We start from the raw sequence: 19,282 nt of genomic DNA on the forward strand, positions 1-19,282 counted from the left end.
CACTACTTTGTAGACGATGATTTTGGTGTCAGGTTTGAGGTCTTTGTGATCAAGCAGTCTTTGCCTCAGACAAGCAAAAGCTGCAGTCGCATTGTGGAGGCAGTTGAGTTTTGCCGATGTCTACTTTCCTGGGAAGAGATCCTCCTGGAAGGAATGGATTGACATCGTCGAGGGGCTTGTCATGGATCTTGATAAATGGGAACAGTGTTGTTTGATGGGAGCAGGCTGGGAGAAGACACTTGAACATGCCCCATCAGAGACAAGCTGATTTGCCCGTGATTTCTATGCCAGAATTGGGAGGAATACAAACTTCTGGAATGATGTGATAGGCATGTAAGGTGTGTGGAAATCAGACAGCACCAAAGCCCTCCTACTGACGAAAAGTCGAGAATATGGTCTGGTCATAAACACCCTATTTCATTAGAGAGACAAATACAAGACTTTCTGGCTACACACTTAGTCCAGACATTGACACCTGCTTGATTATGCCATCATTGGAGCAAGGGACTGTAAGACATCCAATCATCTCCGCTGTGACAGAAGCTGACAAATTCTGGACCAACCATCGCATAAGCTGACCTTTTTATCACCATCAGGCTGGCCTAAAAATAGCAGAAGCAGAAACAGGAGCAGCTACAGATGCATTGCAACAGGAAACTGAATGATTCTATAATCACAGACCTACTTGATCAGCCTGACAATGCTCAATGAACAGAAACTAGAGAACATCCAAAGTGCTTGGTCTGGCCTTACTGCCATCATAAACATAAGAGGAGACTTTGGGTTTCTCTCCCAGGAAATATCGACTAGTTTAATGAGAACCATCACCAAATCCAGAGCTACAAAGTTACAAGTGTAAGGCATTCATGAATTGGAAACACGATCAATATGAAAGGAACAAAAGCAGTTCCAGAGATAAATGAATGTTGGAAGCACAACAACAAATCTGGGACTTCAGCAACAATGGTGGATGGAAAAAAAGCAAAACGTGCAGCAACACATGGACAGCCATGGTATGCATGGATTCTTTAGCACAGCGATGATATTTATGGCCAAAGGACCTTCTCCATCAGGAGCTATGAATGGAGTGGTGGTCACCAAGGACAAAGAGGCAGTTTGTACTTGAAGGAACGAACATTCTAAGGATGTCCTTAACAGAGACTCATTCTTGACACTAATGCTCTCGACTGCATCCCACAGCATTCCCAATCAATCACCATCTCAGCACACCCCAAGCTAAACAAGTTGAAAGGTCATTCGACAGCTAAGAACCAACAAATTCATAGCACAGATGGAATCCCTGCTGAACTACTGAAATATGGAGCGAAGCATCTTCACATAATTGAGGAGAGTATGTCAGGTTGATTGCAGTAACTATAGACAGGTATTCCCAATAAAGGGAAGTTTATTCTGAAAACCCTCCTTCTAGTGGCTGAAGTGCTCCTCAAAAATCCACAAACTGTATTCTGCCCATCAAAATGCACAAAAAACATGATCTTCGCAGCAAGCCAAGTCCATATGCAGAGAGAATCAGCAAACTCTATACATGGCTTTTTTTTATTTCACTTTTTGTGCCTTTGATTCTGCCATTTTGGAGTGACTATGAAATATCCTCCTCAATTTTGCTTGGCTGCACAAATCCACCACCATCCTCTTCCTGCTGCATGATAGCAATGCAAATCATATTCCTCATCAACAGATGCACACAAACGTGTGCACAAACAGAGGTCAAGTGAGACTGTATTATTCCTCTTTTCCATCTTCTTCAGTGTAACACTCCACATCACATTGACAATGTTTTTCGCTAATGTGGAGCTAATCTATGGGATGAGTCAGAAACTATTCACTGATGTTCCCTCTAAGTGGCATGACTGCACATGCACAACGATCCTCCGATGTTTTATGCACGGCAATAAAAAGCTGATGTCATTCTCAGCACTGACATCCAGTTCCAGAAATCGCTGTCATGTATAGACATGGGAGGTCAATTAGAAGAAATAAAAATTAGCAGGAACATGGCTGCTCACATGTGTGTGGCCTCCAATCCAAAACCAAGGCCATCTCAGTCTTTGACCCAAGAAACAGAATTCAGATGATGTCAGCAGGTACACAGGTTGAGCTCCAAGCATTTGTCAATACATTTATGAAGCACATGAGAGAATGACCCTTAAGCTTAACATGTCTGTCACAGTTTCAAGTTTGACATTATAGGCAAATTTTGAAATTATATACCCCATATTCAAGTATCTAAGTCACTTATGTGTAATCCTACGACTGAAATTTGGGGGATAGCACTTTATCAACCTCGAGTCTCAAAAATAATGGTTTATTATGACTTGCTATTGTCTATCCTCAAGTTTATATTTTTAAACTGAATGATGATGGCAGTCCTATTCTACAAGCCTCAGTTTTGTTAAGCCGCCTTGTTCATAACACTTGATTAAAAGCTTTCTTAAAAGCTCCGTAAACAGCATCCATCATCGTCTCTATTACTTCAACCAGCAATAAATTAAGCTATATATCTGTCTTTCACAATCTGTGGTAGCTTATAGTTATGTTTGACACACTGGAAAGTTGGTTTGCAGACGTTTTATCCCTTTCCTGGGTGACATCCTCAGTGCTGTGTAGCCTCCTGTGAAACGCTGCTATACTGAGTCGGTGGAATTTATTTGGTTTCGTTCCCACTGCTTCTGATTACCAGTTCCAGTATTTCATTGCAGTGGTCAGTATATTGTGTCTGGGTCAATGTACTTATTGATGGAGTCTGTGGATGAGTGCCATGCCTCGAGAAATTCTCTGGCTGTCCTCTGTTTGGCTTGTCCTATTATTGTTGTGTTGTCACAGCCGAATTTGTGATCAGACTGTGCAATGAACAACCAGAACTCTGACACAGTACAGTAGCGCTTCACAGGAGGCTCCACAGCACTGAGTACATCACCTAGAAAGGGGACAAAACATCTGCAAACCAACTTCCCACCTTGGTGAACACACCCACAACAACTGCAACCAGCATCCAAGCTACAAATCTTGACACAAGCCTTGAACTGTGCAAGCTCTGTCGGACTAATTGAAATGTTTTGAATTGCCTGACCTTTTTTCTTAATTGCTGTGTCTAAAAACCTTACCCGCCACTAATGGTAAAACGACCAGCCTCGTCACCAGCAATATCCTCATGCCCTTTTTTGAATAAAGGTGTTGCGTTTGGCATTCTACAATCCTCTGGCCCATCATTATCTAGGGAAGACTGAAATATTAAGAGAAACCCTTCTGCCAATCTCCATATCCATTCCCTTTAGCAATCCAGGATGCAAACTACTTGGATCACATGAATTATCCACATGAATCATCGTCTGTCTTTCCATTATATCCTTACCTGTTTTTACTGCACCCATTTCCTCGAACATCTTATCTCCTGTTATTTGACTGGCATCCTCTTCCTCAGTAAAACTTCCATAAAGTACTCGTCAAGTATTCAAGGTTTGTTCTCTAGGTTTATCACCCTCTTTAGTTCTAATAGGGTCACAAAGCTCTTAACATTTACTTACTGTTCCAATACCAGTAAAAGATTTTTGGTTCCTTGTATGATAACAACCATTATATTCTCCTTTCCTTGTATTCTGATTTTGACACTCATTGCCTCACACACCTTCCTTCTTAAACTTACTAAAGCCCACGAAACTGCAGGATGCAATCTCTCATGCTATTTCGGTCACACTTCTGGGCCAACTTGAGCAAAATCCATTCACAGATCTAACAGGTCAGGAAAATAAGCAAGTTATTCCCAGGCAGATGTCTCAGATGGAGGATGACCAAAGGTGTTATGGACACAGCAGAGAAAGAAACCTTATTTAAAAAATCTGATCTTCCAGTTTAAATTTTCTTGTTATGCATGCAAATGTTATGTTTTGAGATTTTCACTGCAACACAACTCAAAGCATTACTGACTAAACACTTTCAGTACACAGCTTGAACTTTCAACTATAGCTCTGAAACTCTCCCTTTGTACATTTAGCATAATTTATTCCTATAATCACTCCAATATGATTCTTCGCTCCCTCGGGTTTATTTTTGTCCTTTTTCTCTCTGAGTCTGGTAACTATTAACCCCAGAATTGTCTTTGATGGTGAACTTTCCTGAAAATTCTCTCTCTAGCCCAACTCTTTGAGAATCCTTTTAAATGCTTACAAATTTGGTCTTTTCCATCCAAGTGCGACTTACCAGCCACAATTGCTCATTCATTCTCTCTCTTACATCTTAGCAGGCTGTTGTATCTGAGTATTTCAGGGAGATCTGAGATGCTTCCCTTCTGATATCTCATTCCATGGCAACATGAATCATACGTATGCAGGTAGAAGACCTTTCATACTTGAACTTCATTTAACCTGGAATTGAGTGACCAGCTTAAAGTATAACCATTTACAAACTGATGTTTTACACAGCTCCCTGGAATTTGGGACTAATAGTTAGTTGCTGTTAGCACAGAAGCTTTTGCCACTATGTACAAATGGGATCACCTTCTTCCCCTTAGAAGTTCCTTGGTCCCGCTTAAATCATTAATAATCAAACCACTCAAATTACTGTTAAAAGAATTCAGGAGATGTTACATGACCGTCTTCCAATCTTCATTCTATCTGAAATATAACCATAGTCCCAAAATATTATCCCTAATTAAAGAGAATATCACAACTGTATTGAGGGAGGACACCTTGGAGGGCTAATTCAGCGAGGCCATATGGGTTGAGCTTAAGGACAGGAAGGGTATAATCACTTTGAAGGGATTGTACTACAGGTCTTCCAACAGCCAGTGGGTGAGAGGGGAACAGAGTGGTGCACAGATTATGGAAAAACATAAAAACAACAGAGTTGTTATGGTAAAAACCAAAAGAACTACAGATGATGTAAATCAGAAACAAAAACAGAAGTTGCTGGAAAAGCTCAGCAGCTCTGGCAGCATCTATGAAGGGAAATCAAAGTTAACATTTTGGGTCTGGTTACCCTTCCTCTGACCTGCTGGCTGTTTTAGAAAGCATTAAGGTAGACAAGTTCCCAGCATTGGATGGTGGTGATTTTAACTTGCCTATATTGGCTGGAACTCGTTTAGTGCCAGGGGCCTGGATTGGGGAGAATGTTACATATAAAACAGTATGTAAATAGTCCAACTAGGGAAGGAGGCCATACTACACCTGATGTTGGGGAATGAGCCCAGCCAGGTGATCAAAGTTTCAGGGGAGTATTTTGGTAACAGTGACCATAATAAGTTATAAATTACTTATGGATAATAATAACAGCAGAGGAAAGCTAACTACTATGATATTAGGCAGTAACTGGGGAACATAAACTGGGGGCAGATGTTTGAGGGCAAATCTAGCATGTGGGAATCTTCTAATGGCCAGTTGATTAGAGTTCAGGACCAGCAGGTTCCTGTGAAAATGAAGGATAAGTGCGGCAAGAGAAATGGAGTGTGTCATTAAAGTGAAAAGGGAGGCATATTTAAGGTCTAGGAAACTGAATACAGACAGGGCCCTCGAAGAATACAAAGACAGCAGGATAGAACACAAAACAAGGAATTAGGAAGGCTGAAAGGGGCCATGAAACATCTTTGGCAAACAGGATTGAGGAAAATTTCAAGGGGTTCTATACATAAATAAGGAGCAAGAGGGAAAGTTAGGGAAAGGATAAGTCCACTCAAGGACAAAGGGAATTTATGCATTGAGCAGGAGGAGTAAGTGAGATGTTTAACAAATATGTTACGTTAGTATTAACAAAGGAGAAAGACATGGTGGATGGTGAGTCTCAGAATGGGTATATTGATATTTGGGGCATGTCAAGAGAAAAAAAACGTGGTATTGGCTGTTTTAAAAATTATTAAGGTAGACAAGTTCCCAACATCAGATGGTGCCTATCCTAAAATGCTGGAGGAGGCAGGTGAGGAAAGTGCTCCAACCTTGTATGAAACCTTGGTATCCTCTTTAGACACAGAAGAGATCCCATAGGACTGGAGAATAGCCAATGATGTTCCTTTGTTTAAGGAGGACAACAGGGATAATTTGGGAAACTACAGGCCGGTGAGCCTTACAACAGTGGCAGGGAAATTATTGGAAACAATCTTTACCTAAAGGGTTTACTCACATTTGGAAAATTATAGACTTATTAGTGATAGGCAACGTGGCTTTGTGAGGGGAAAGTCATGTCTCACAAACTTGGTTGAGATTTCTGAGGAAGTGACAAAGACTATTGATGAGGGCAGGGTGTCAGATGTTATCTAAATGGCTTTTGACTTGGGTGTTTTTCTGACTGGATATCTGTGCTGTGATACCTATGTACAATATTTATATATAAATGATTTGGAAGAGAATATATATAGGTGGCCTGACTGGTATGTTTGCAGATGACACAAAGATTGGGAGAGCTGCAGATAGTGAGGAGGATTGTCAGAGGATACGTAGGATATAGGTAGAATGAAGACTTGGGTAGAGAAATGGCAGATGGAATTTAATCTGGACAAATGCCAGGTAATGCATTTTGGAAGACCTAACAGAGGATGGAAGTAAATGGCAGAACTCTTCGTAACATCTCAATATGGAGAGAACTAGGCACACAAGTGCACAGTACCCTGTAAGTGGTAACAGCTGACAGTTTAGTTCCAGTTTTGTCCACTTAAATCCACATTTAGTAAAACCGAAGGTTAAGGTTTTCAAAATTAAGAGAGACTTTCAAAAATATGTAAACCTCATCCATTCATACTTTAAATAAAATTTGAGGTAAAATTAGTGTTAGGTTTCAAAGCAAAGCGAAACATGTGAGCTCGCGGAATATGCAAGATTAAATTGGACAATTTAATTAACTTGTTTTGCACTACGTTTAGTTTATATTTCTTGCCATTAGCTTTGCCAAAATAAAAATCAGGAACCGTTAAAACAAATAGTTGATTTATTATCAGCCTATTTTATGCTTTGAGCATTGACCAATTTCACCCCACTATTCATTCCAACAACGTAACCTGGTCCGATCTGTAAAAGCAGCATACAAGAAAAAGATCCCACAGGTACATGCTTATGATTATGATTATCACAAATTACTTAGTACTGTTTGGTGGAAATAGAAAATTAGCCTTTCTGAAGTTATGGCCATAAGTTTAATGCAGAACAAGAGATCTTTTAAGTGCAATAAGCCCACTCTGAATATTGAGTAAAATATTGCCTTTACATTCTGTTACGCTAACAATTACATTCTGCTTTATCACCTTTTTTACCATTTGATCAAATTAAAATTTCATTAAAAACGACTGTAAAACTCATGAAATTGCTTACCACTAGAAACTTTGGAGACTGGGTACACCAGCTGTTTTAAAATAAAATGTCTCTGACAAAAACAATCAATTTGACTGAATAGCAGCATCTCACATTCTGCTGCACTTATAGCATATTCGCACAAACAACTGAATTTCTGCAGGAAAATATTTTAAATATTTGTCAAATCTTTTGCATCAAAGGCATCTAACCTTTGGAAATATTTTTTCCCCTTTATCTGATAAGTCCTCCATTTCTGAACAGGAGTAAGACTCAGAAAATGATGTAAGTGGATTCACTCTTGGTCTATGTGTATTAGAGAATGTGAGTTGGGATGCAATCAGGCTGTTGATGGTTCGCAGGGATGTGGTGATGTTCGAAGGGAGGGATGGGTCAGCGAGAAGATCTGTAACCAGGCTTTGCGCCTCACCCATAACAGCAGGATCCAATCCATAACCACTACTCAAATTCTGCAAGAAAACACAAGAACATGGCTTTGAAAATTTCCACAGTATATATTCAATTATATTTACTTTCTCTACTTGCACACTTTCAAATACAAATTGCTGTGTCATGGTCATTCAAATCTTTTGAAAGAAACTTTTAAAAAATCCTTACAGCTAAAATTCAGCACATAATACTCCTGTAGAAGAAAACTATTCAAATGTACAACTCACATTTACGAAACATCTTTAATAAAATTCTCCTGTGAAACATCTTAACATTAGGAATAATTTTGATAAATGTGCCCGTTAAATTTTTGTTGTAATTTTGATAAATGTGCCCGTTAAATTTTTGTTGCAATGATGCTTCCCAAGTATAAATCAAAATATGATGTTTAGTCACATAATGAGTAATAAGGTGAAATGATATAACAAGTGGTCAAATAAGTAAATAGGAGTCCCTTAAAGAAGCAAGAGGTGGAGGTTGGGAAGCAAGGGGAGAGAAATCCAGAGCTAAGAGCCCAGACAACTGACAATACTGGTACAAATAGTAGACCAATCATTAAAGGGAATGCACAGAAACCAAAACTTAAAATGTGCAGACACTTGAGGGTTGTGGGACTGGAGAGGATTACTGAGTTAAGACAAGGTAAGGCCATGGAAGGATTTGAAAATAAGGATAAGATAAAATATTTGAAGTCAAGATAAGTCTGGGGGAGGCAATGGCCTAGTGGTATTATCACTAGACTATTAATCCAGAAACATAGCAAATGTTCTAGGGACACACTTAGTCCAAAACCCACTACAGTAGATGGTGGAATTTGAATTCCATAAAAAGTATCTGGAATTAAAAATGGACTGATGACCATGAAATCATTGTCCACTGTCAGAAAATTCTACTTTGCTCACTAATATCCTTCAGTTCTTCTCACCTGCCATTCTCACTTGGTCGGGCCTACACGTAACTCCAAACCCACAGGAATGTGGTTGACTTTCAAGTGCTTTCTGAAATAGCCATGCAAGCCACTCAGTTCTGTCAACTGCTATAAAGTCTCAACAATAAAATGAAACCAGATGGACTTTCTGGCGTCCACCTAGGCACCAGAAAAGATAATGGCAGAAACAGCCCCACTGACCCTGCGAAGTCCTCCTTACTAACCTCTGGGAGCTAGCACCAACATTGGGACAGCTGTCTCACAAACTAGTCAAGAAGCAGCCTGACATAGTCACACTCACAGGACAATACCTGACAATGTTCCAGACCATCACTATCGCCGTTCCTGGACATGTCCTGTCCTACTGGTAGGACAGACCCAGCAGAATTGGCAGCACAATGGTATACAGTTGGAAAAGAGTTGCCTTGGGAGTCCTCAACATTGACTCTGGGCAATCACCTAGAATGGCTCAGCAGCAGTACTACTAATCAAACTGGTCAGGTCAAAAAGGACATAGCTGCTAGAGTGTGTCTGTGGCAGGTAGTGAAGGAACCAGCAAAAAGGAAGAATGTACTTGACCTCATCCTTACCAACTTGCCAGCTGCAGATGCATCTGTCCATAACAGTAAGGGTAAGAGTGACCATCACATAGGTCTTATCATGGCAAAGTTCTGCCTTCATAATGAGACTACCCTCCACCATATTGTGTGGCACTATCACCATGCTAAATGGGACAGATTTTGAACAGACTTACCGACGCAAGACTGGGCACCCATGAGGTGCTATGGGCCATCAACAGCAGCAGAATTACAACACAATCTACAGCCTCATTGTCCAGAATATCCCTCAACAATCTCACTCAACCATTACCAACAAGCCAGGAAAACAACCCTGCTCAATGGAGAAAGCAGGAGCACACGCCAGATGCATACCAAGCATACCTAAAAATGAGACTTCAACCAAACAGGACTACTTGTATGCCAAAGTGTAAGCAGCATGTGACAGAACTAAGCAATCCCACAATCAATGGATCTGATCTAAACTCTGTATTTCTGCCACTTTCAGTTCTGAATGGTAGAGATAATTAAATATCAAAATGAAATGGTAGAGGCGGAGGATATGCCCTGCCTGCAACAGTAGTGGACTCGTCAATTTTAAGGGCATTTAAATGATCATTGGATAAACATATCGATGATAATGGAATAGTACAGGATGGATGAGCTTCAGATTGGTTCCACAGGTCGGCCTAACATTAAGGGCCAAAGGGCCTTTACTATGCTAAGATGTTCTATGTTCTATCTAAGATATCACTTGATAGGAACTCCAACTATCAACATCTTAGGGATTACTATTGACCAGAAACATAAACACACACAAGTAACTCCCCAAAGTTTATACACCAACTGCAAGGCACTGCCAACCAGCAATACCCATGTCCCACAAGTGAACAAAAAATAGGATTGTGAACAAAAATAAATAGGGTTGTTAAGAAGGCATACGGTGTGTTAGGTTTTATTGGTAAAGGGATTGAGTTTCGGAGCCACAATGTCATGTTGCAGCTGTACAATACTCTGGTGCAGCCGCACCTGGGGAGTATTGTGTACAGTTCTGGTCACCGTGTTATAGGAAGGATGTGGAAGCTTTGGAAAGGGTTCAGAGGTAATTTACTAGGATGTTGCCTGGTATGGAGGGTAGGTCTTACAAGGAAAGGCTGAGGGACTTGATGCTGTTTTCATTAGAAAGAAGGCAGCTGAGAGATGACTTATTGAGACATAAGATAATCAGAGGGTTCGAAAGTGTGGACAATGAGATCCTTTTTCCTCGGATGGTGGAGGCTAGCAAAAGGGGACATAGCTTTAAATTTAGGGACAATAGATATGGGACAGATGTCAGAGGTAGTTTCTTTACTCAGTAATTGGGACGTGGAACGCCCTGCCTGCAACAGTAGTGAGCTCATCAATTTTAAGGGCATTTAAATGGTCATTGGATAAACATATGGATGATAATGGAATAGTATAGGATGGATGGGCTTCAGATTAGTTCTACAGGTCGGCCTAACACTGAGGGCCAAAGGGCCTTTACTGTGCTACACTATTCTATGTTCTATGGAAGATATCACTTGACAGGTCTCAATGTCTGAAAATTTTACAAAAATATTTAAATAAAAGACTGGCAGAGATCACCATTCTAATCAATCAGATGTTTAATTCAATTATTATTAAAAAATTAGTTTTCTATTGGACTATAAGACATGGAAGCATAATTAGGCCATTCAATCCATTGAGTCTGTTCTGCCATTTCATCATGGCTGATATGTTTCTCAATCCCATTCTCCTGCTGTCTCCCCATAATCCTTGATCCCTTTACCAACTGAGAACCTATTTGTCTCTGTCTTAAATACACTCAATGAGTTGGTCTCCATAGCCCTCTACAGCAAAGGGTTCAACAATTTAGCCACCTTCTGGCTGAAGAAATTCCACCCGATCTCAGTTCTAAAGGGTCATCCCTTCACTTTGAGGCTGCGTCCTCAGGCCCGAGTATCTCCTACTAATGGAAACACCTTCTCGATGCCCACTCTCCGGGCCTCTCAGTATTATCTAAGGTTTAATCAGATTTCCCCTCATCTTTCTAAACTCCACGAAGAACAGAGCCAGAATTCTCAACTGCTCCTCATATGACAAGCCCAAGATCTTCCCCAAGATCACTCCTGTAAATCTCCTCTGGACTCTCTCCAAACCATCACATTCTTCCTTTGATAGAGCCCAAAACTGCTCACATATTTCATATGCGATCTGGCCAGGGCTTTAACACCATTTTGACAGTACCCTTCTGCTCTTGCATTCTCGCTCTCTTGAAATGATTGCTAACATTACATTTTAGAGCGTCCCGAATTAATTAATTAATTAAGAGAATCCTGAATTAAGCCACACAAGTCCCTTTGTGATTCAGATTTCCAAAGGCTTTCCCCACTTAGAAAATAGTCTAATTAGATTAGATTAGATTCCCTACAGTGTGGAAACAGGCCCTTCCGCCCAACAAGTCCACGCCGAACCTCTGAAGAGTAACCCACCCAGTCCCACTTCCCTCTGACTAATGCACCTAACACTCTCATGTTTCTATTTTTATATTACTTTTAACAACTAGTGTTAACAACTAGTATATATTATTCCATTTAATCAGACATCTCTCTGATACCACAGGGCACTCTCTGTACCATATCCAAGAGGAATCAAGTATTTTGTAAAAATACATATTTTGTTTTTAATTGTTTTCTTAATGTTCATAAGTTCATTACATAAGGCAAAAATCAGAAGTGACCATTTTGGTTAGTCTAAAACTGAATTGAGATAAAGGTGATTCAGAGTTTGGATGAAGATTTGTAGCTCGGGAGCTCGTTGTTGTGGTTCTGTTCGCCGAGCTGGAAATTTTTGTTGCAAACGTTTTGTCCCCTGTCCAGGTGACACCCTCAGTGCCTGAGAGAAAGACAATGGAACGAGGACATGCCGCAACCCAAAGGACTAGCCACACTACCATACATCAGGAGCATTTCAGAACTGACAGACAGACTACTGCGACCACGAGGACTTATAACAGCACACAAATCAACAGCCACCCTCAGACAACAACTCACCAGAACGAAGGACCCGATACCCAGCGTGAGCAAAACTAATGTAGTGTACAAACTCCCATGCAAGGACTGCACAAAACACTATATAGGACAAACAGGAAGACAGCTAACGATCCGCATCCATGAACATCAACTAGCCACGAAACGCCACGACCAGCTATCCTTGGTAGCCACACACGTAGACGACAAGCAACATGAATTCGACTGGGACAACACTGCCATTACAGGGCAAGCCAAACAAAGAACAGCCAGGGAATTCCTAGAAGCATGGCACGCATCCACAAACTCCATCAACAAACACATCGACCTGGACCCAATATACCGGCCACTACAGCGGACAGCTGAAACTGACAACCGGAAGCGGCAGGGACAGGCCACTATAAATGCCGGAGGAAACACCACAGAAGCGCTTCACAGGAGGCTCCCAAGCACTGAGGATGTCACCTAGACAGGGGACGAAACGTTTGCAACAAAAATTTCCAGCTCGGCGAACAGAACCACAACAACATAAAGAAGATTGCTTATCCCCCACCTCACGTGGATCTTATCCAAGCGTTAGTGAAAGAAATTACAACAGACCATTTCATGAGATTTTTCATTTGTACTGGAACAACAGAAAAAAAATGCATGAAGCTCTGATCAGAAACAGTTAGGGATATTAAATTGACATATGAATAGCTTTCAGTGAGAAAAGTGGAAACCAAGTGCAGGGCATATTAGCATTGGTACCAAACATCTGAAAACAAACAACAAGCAATGCCCTGAATTCCAAGTAAACTTAGTTATTTCTTCTCACAGCAAGACAGCAGACATTTAGGTTCTTCATTTGACAGCACCAATCTGATTAGATTAATTCTTTAAACATCCGTACAAGTTCAATGAATAAGAACATGAAACACAACATTTATATGTTGTGTTTCATGTTCTCAGAACATTTCAAAGTGTTTCACAGTTCATTAAATACTTTGTAAATACAGTCACTGTTGTAAAATAAGAAAACATAATGGCAAAATTTGCAAAGGAAGGTCCCGCAAACAGCAAGTAGGTAAGTGACCAAATAATGGGTGATAGTGACATTGGTTAAGGAATAAAACTGCCCAGAGCACAGGAAGAACTTTTTTGCATCTATCAGAGAAGCCAGTCAGATCTTAATTTAAAAAGTCATTTGAAAGGTGGCAGCTTTCACAGTGAACAAAGAAAACACATATAAGAAAATCGATGCTAATTTGAATGCTCTTCATTCAATTCAATGCTGAACAAGTTATCAAGGCACCACAATACTTAAATGTTTCCCAAATTTCTCTTTGCTGAAGATGCAGAGGTCAAACAAAACATTGTTTTTGAACACTGTTCTTGGGATTTTTCACAGGAATGATTTCTTGATTTGCAGTGGCTTTTTTTTTGATTTTCAAAGGCTCCTTTTTCATTCTCACTCACTCTTTTATTAAGTAACACAGTCCTTTTATAACGTTTCCTTCTTTATTTGAACTGTCCGATGACATATTTAGACTCTCACAGAACTAGAATTAGAAGGATTCACCAGTATCCTCAATATTTTTTTCTGCTGGGTGAAAGTTAAAGGCACAACACACAAATAAAGTATTCATTTTTTAGACACCATTATGGAAAGGTGACACAGGACGCATAAGGTAGCAAGGTGGATCTTTTCAAAATAAAAGTGACACACATTTCTGTATACAAAAAGCCACCACCGTAAACACATATTCCATACACTGATCTGTCACAGCTGAACAGTTATGCTCTGGTCTTGAACTTTCTCCAATTGGTGGCCCAAGATCGAATTTTCATCGGAAATTTGGGGGCAATCAAAGACAAATTTGCCTGATCCTTCCTGTGTGTTTTGAGCACTGTATCGTCTACTGAAATAGTAAAAACTGATTGTATTACTTATACCTTCATATTCGGTTGATATTGATTTGTCTGTAGAAATGCCAAAACTTTTACATATTTCTTTACCAAAATATATGACAAGACAATCATGTGAAATAGAAATAATCTTGCATTCTAACTAAATCAAGAAACACAATAAAAAAAAGTGTTTCTGCCATTCAGACTAGTGCCCATTTGTCTTTTTGGCTTGATGTGCTTTTTAAGAATAATTTATTGATGCAGATGTGAAATTTGAATTCAACTACCCAACATAAAACTCATCTGGTTCTAATACAATAATATCCTTTTAGGAAGGACATTTGCCATCTTGAACTGGTCTAGCCTACATGAGGCTTTAGACACAAGGCAACATGATTGACTCTTAATTGCCCTCTGAAATGGTTTAGTTAGTTATCTGTCGTACCAAACCACTATAAAGTCCAAAACAAAAGAATGAAACCAGAGGAATTATTTGACAGTGAACTACAACAGCAGTGAAGTACAACAGCAAACCCAGCCTCATTGACCTCAGAATACTCTCATTAACACCTGGACACTTGTGCCAAAATTGGGACAGCTGTACTCCAGACCATTTAAGCCACAGTTAGACGTAGTCATAATCACAGAATCATACCTCACAGATTATATCCCAGACATGACGATCCTCATCCTTGGGTATGTCCTGTTACACTAACAGAACACTTGCACCATAAGTGGTGACATAGGTAACAAAGTATATAGTCAGAAAGACACTGCCTTGAGAGCACTCAATATGGACTACAAAGCCCGTGAAATCTCATAGCATAAGATGAAACATGGGCAAGGAGCCAACCTCCTGCTGATGACCGTGCAATCTCCTTCATCCCCATATGAATCAATACTTTTCTATGTTGAGCAACACTTGAAGAAAACACTAATGTACTCTTTGTGGAAGACTTCAATATCCATTTTCATGTTCCATGTACCCAGTCTAGCAGATTCTATTACCTAAGTGACTTCGTCAGCTTAGTCAATTGTCAGTTAAACAAACAAGAGGTAAAAATCTACTGAACTTCATCCTCACAAATCTACCTATGCAGATACCTCAGGCCATGACAACGTTGAAAATATAGGCCTAGTTAATTTTAACCTTATTGCGAATACTCTTGCAAGGATGCCTAACTTGAAGAAGTTCTCCTCCTCTCTCTACAAGAATCTCAATGAGTGTCTCTCACTCCAACCCCCAGGTCATCTCCTCTGCCCTGAAGCTCTTCCAACCTTCCAGCTCAGCACCATCCTCATGACCTGTCCTACCTGCCAATTATCCTTCCCACCTATCCGCTCCACTCTCCTCTCTGACCTATCACCTTCATCCCCACCTCCATCCACCTATTTTAATCTTGGCTACCTCCTCCCCAGTCCCACCCCCACCCGCCATTTATCTCTTCACCCCAGAGGCTCCCTGCCTTCATTCCTGATGAAGGCCTTTTGCTCAAAACATCAATTTTCCTGCTCCTTGGATGCTGCCTGATCTGCTGTGCTTTTCCAGCACCACTCTAATCTAATGTTGAAAATATGACTACCTCACTAAGTTCTGAGAGAGACCAGGTCCCATCTTCACATTAAGGATACCCTCCAATGTGTTAACAACCACCATGCTAAATGGGACAAACAACAGACTTCGAAACTCAAAGTTGGACATCCATGACGTATTGGAGACCATCAGTAGTAGAAGAATTATCTTCAACCACAATCTATAACCTCATGATCCCATTATCATCAAGCTGGGAGATTAACATTAGTTGAATGAAGGTATAGAAGGGTATGCCAGGAGCAGTATCAGGCATACCTAAAAATGAAATGTCTAGTTGGTGACACTATAACAATGAAAAAAGCATGCAGCAACCAGTTAAATGTTCCCATAACCATTTGATCAATTCTAAGCTCTGCAGTCCTAACATGTACAGTTAGGAATACGAATTAACGGGGTTGGAGGCTTCACAAACAGAATCCCTACAGAGCAGATTGAAGCAATTTAGCCCATCAAGTTTGCACTAACCCTCCAAAGAGCATTCCACTCAGACGCAACTCCCCACCCTCTTCCCATAACTCCACGTTTACTGTAACTAACCCACCTAGATGCATATCCTTGAACACTACGAGGCAATTTAGCATGGCCAATCTACCTACAAAATTTTGGACTGTGGGATAAAACTGGAACACTCAGCGGAAATCCATGCAGACACAGGGAGAACGTGGAAACTCCACAGAGTCACCCAAGGCTGGAATCAAACCCCAGTCCCTGGCACTGTGAGGCAGCAGTGCTAACTACTGCGCCACCCTAAATATCCCCATTTCACATAGTGCAAATGTTAAGGCTGAAGTATTTACATCCATGTACAGCCAGAAGTACCAACTGCATGATCCAACTTGGCCTCCTCCTGCGATTGCAGCATCACAGATGCCAGTCTTCAACCAATTTCAAATCACTCCACATCATATCAAGAAACAGTTAAAGATATTGGCTACTATAAAGACTACAGGCCCTAACAATATTTGGGCAAAAATAGTGCTCCATAAATAGCCACACATCTCACCAGCTGATCCAGTACAGTTACCACACTGTTATCTACCTGACATATGTCGAAAAGTGCCCAGTCATACCCTGTGTACACAAGTCAAGTTCACCCAAGCCAACAACCACCCTATCGATTCAACACTCCATCATTCAGAAAATAACAGAAAGCACACGTCCAAGGGAATAATCTGTTCACTGGTTCCCATTTTAGGTTTGACAGGGACACTCAACTCCTAACTCATTAGATCCTTAGTCCAACTCTTTCCTGGTTGGAGTCATATTGAACACAAATATAGCTGTGGCGAATGGAGGTCAATTATCTTAGCACCAAGATATGCCTGCAATAGTTCTTCAGGGTCATGTTCTCGACCTATCCTCAGCTGCTTCCCTCTATCATAAAGTCAAAAGTAGGATGTGCATTGATGATTACCTTATGTTGAAAGCCATTTGTGACTCTCAGGTACTGAAGCTTCTCATGCCTGTATGGAAAGAGACCTGGACAACATCCAAACCTGAGCTGATAAGTAGCAAGAAACATTCGCATCACACAATTGCCAAGCAATATCCATCTCCAACAAGAGAGAATCCAACCATGAACCCTTGATGTTCAATGACATTACCATAGTTGAATCCCTCATTACTGATATCCTGTATTTACTACTTACTAGAACTGAACTGGTCCAGCAAAACAAGAACTTCAGTTACAACAGTAGGTAGAGGTTCAGAACTCAGCACTGATTAACTCACCTCCTATCTCCAAAATAATTGTTCACAGGACTCAAGTCAGGATTGTGATGAAATATTCACTACTGGCCTGGATAAATGAGCTCCAACAATTCAAGACAAAGAAGTCCACTGGACTGGCACCCCATTCACCACTTTCAACATTCACTCTTTTCACAATGACAATAAATGTACACCATATACAAGATGCACTGTGTTATGGACCAAATCATACCCCCTCACAATATATCAAGGAGATAGCCTGGATCCTAATTTTTACATTATTTACAGACAGATGTGATTTGATTGGTCACACTACTAAGTTTTAAGCAAAACAGTTTATTCTTACACCACAGTTAAACACAAACAAAAAAAAAGGTTCTGGCACAACTTTAACTCTATCAAAATAGAGTTTCACAAGATAATACATTATTTACCTATGACTCATTAACTTCTTCCAAAATAACAGAAAAACACCCTCGGCAAAGACAAATTCAATAAAACGACTTCCCTCACTTGCAATCTACTCCACTCCAGGAGAAAGGAACACCGAGAGAATGAATCTAGCAGCAGAAAGAGAACTCAAGCTTTTTGCAGCAGCAAAAAGACAGGTTTTGTCTACTGAAAGCAAAAACTAAAGCCCTGGGGCTGTGAGAACCTGACTCCATCCACTTTTGCTTCTTTTGTCTAACTTTTATAAAACGCAAAGCTATTTATTCTACTTTCCATACAGCAGACACCTTGGCATCAGGTTGACAACAACCCTCTTTGAGAGAAACAGGGCAGAACAAATCCCTCTTAAAGGCACATATTGTCACAACTCACTAAAGCTCTTTCAACAGCATCTTTCAAACTCACTTCCTCTACCATCTAAAATGACAAGGGCACCAGATACATGGAACCATCATCCCCAAGTTCCCCTTCAAGCCCCACACCATTCTGACGTCACTGTAGCTACACTATCACAGGGTCAAAATCCTGGAAGTCCGTTTCTGATAGTATAGTACGCATACTTATTTGTTCAAGAGGCCACTCACCAACACCACCTTCTCTAGGCCAATCACCTAGACCGCAACACCCACATCCCATAAATAAAGATGAAAAAATACATCATTTAAAAATCTTTCTTCAGTTTTGTTGCAAAGTAACCTAATATCAATACTGTATGGCTACATATTATTCAGCACTATAATAACTTACTGATATACTGAAGATAACAGTCAATTTAATCAAATATATTACTGAAAGATCAACTAGTTTAAGTTGAAGACATTTTCTTTCTTACACTTTTGTTTTTTTTTTGATAAGTATCACCTCGACATGAGAAGATTTATAATGTCAGCTTTCGATATCTTTAAGAACAGATTTAATCTCTACTTCCTTTTTCCCTATTTTTCCAATCAACTGCTCAGAGATGTTATTACATAAAGACACTATGGATTTATAGAATTGTTGAACACAGAATACAGTTGACTAACTTGAATGAATTTTTTTGTAGGTAACAAGAATGTTTGGCAAAGGTAACATGTTTAAAATAGTCTATGCTGATTACATCAAAACTATTGACAAGGTCCTAGACTGAAAATTCTAAGTTCGTGCAACATAGATCAATGAATTTGATTTAAAAGTGGGTATTATTAAAAGTGGGTATTATTACAACATTTAAAAGGTATGTGGAGGGTATATGAACAGGAAGGGTTCAGAAGGATGTGAGCCAAATGCTGACAAATAAGACTAGGTCAAATTGGGATGTCTGGTCGACACAGGCGAGTTGGACCGAAGGATCTGTTTCTGTGTTGTATGACTCTATGACCTCA

The 19,282-nt window shown here is 40.2% G+C and overlaps 1 protein-coding gene across 2 annotated transcripts in view; it reads right to left on the reverse strand.

Annotated features, from left to right (window-relative positions):
• pde3b (phosphodiesterase 3B) overlaps positions 1-19,282 on the reverse strand; it is a 253,356-nt gene that overhangs the window by 56,305 nt on the left and 177,769 nt on the right. For both annotated transcript variants that reach the window (XM_087996527.1, XM_087996528.1), the window contains exon 3: positions 7,502-7,759. In XM_087996527.1, the coding sequence (XP_087852653.1) occupies positions 7,502-7,759 (258 nt within the window). The remainder of the gene's footprint in view (positions 1-7,501; positions 7,760-19,282) is intronic.

This window comes from Chiloscyllium plagiosum, unplaced genomic scaffold (assembly GCF_037043375.1).
Source record: "Chiloscyllium plagiosum isolate Xiang-an unplaced genomic scaffold, Cpla_swu_hap1 HiC_scaffold_18, whole genome shotgun sequence".
Lineage (NCBI taxonomy): Eukaryota > Metazoa > Chordata > Chondrichthyes > Orectolobiformes > Hemiscylliidae > Chiloscyllium > Chiloscyllium plagiosum.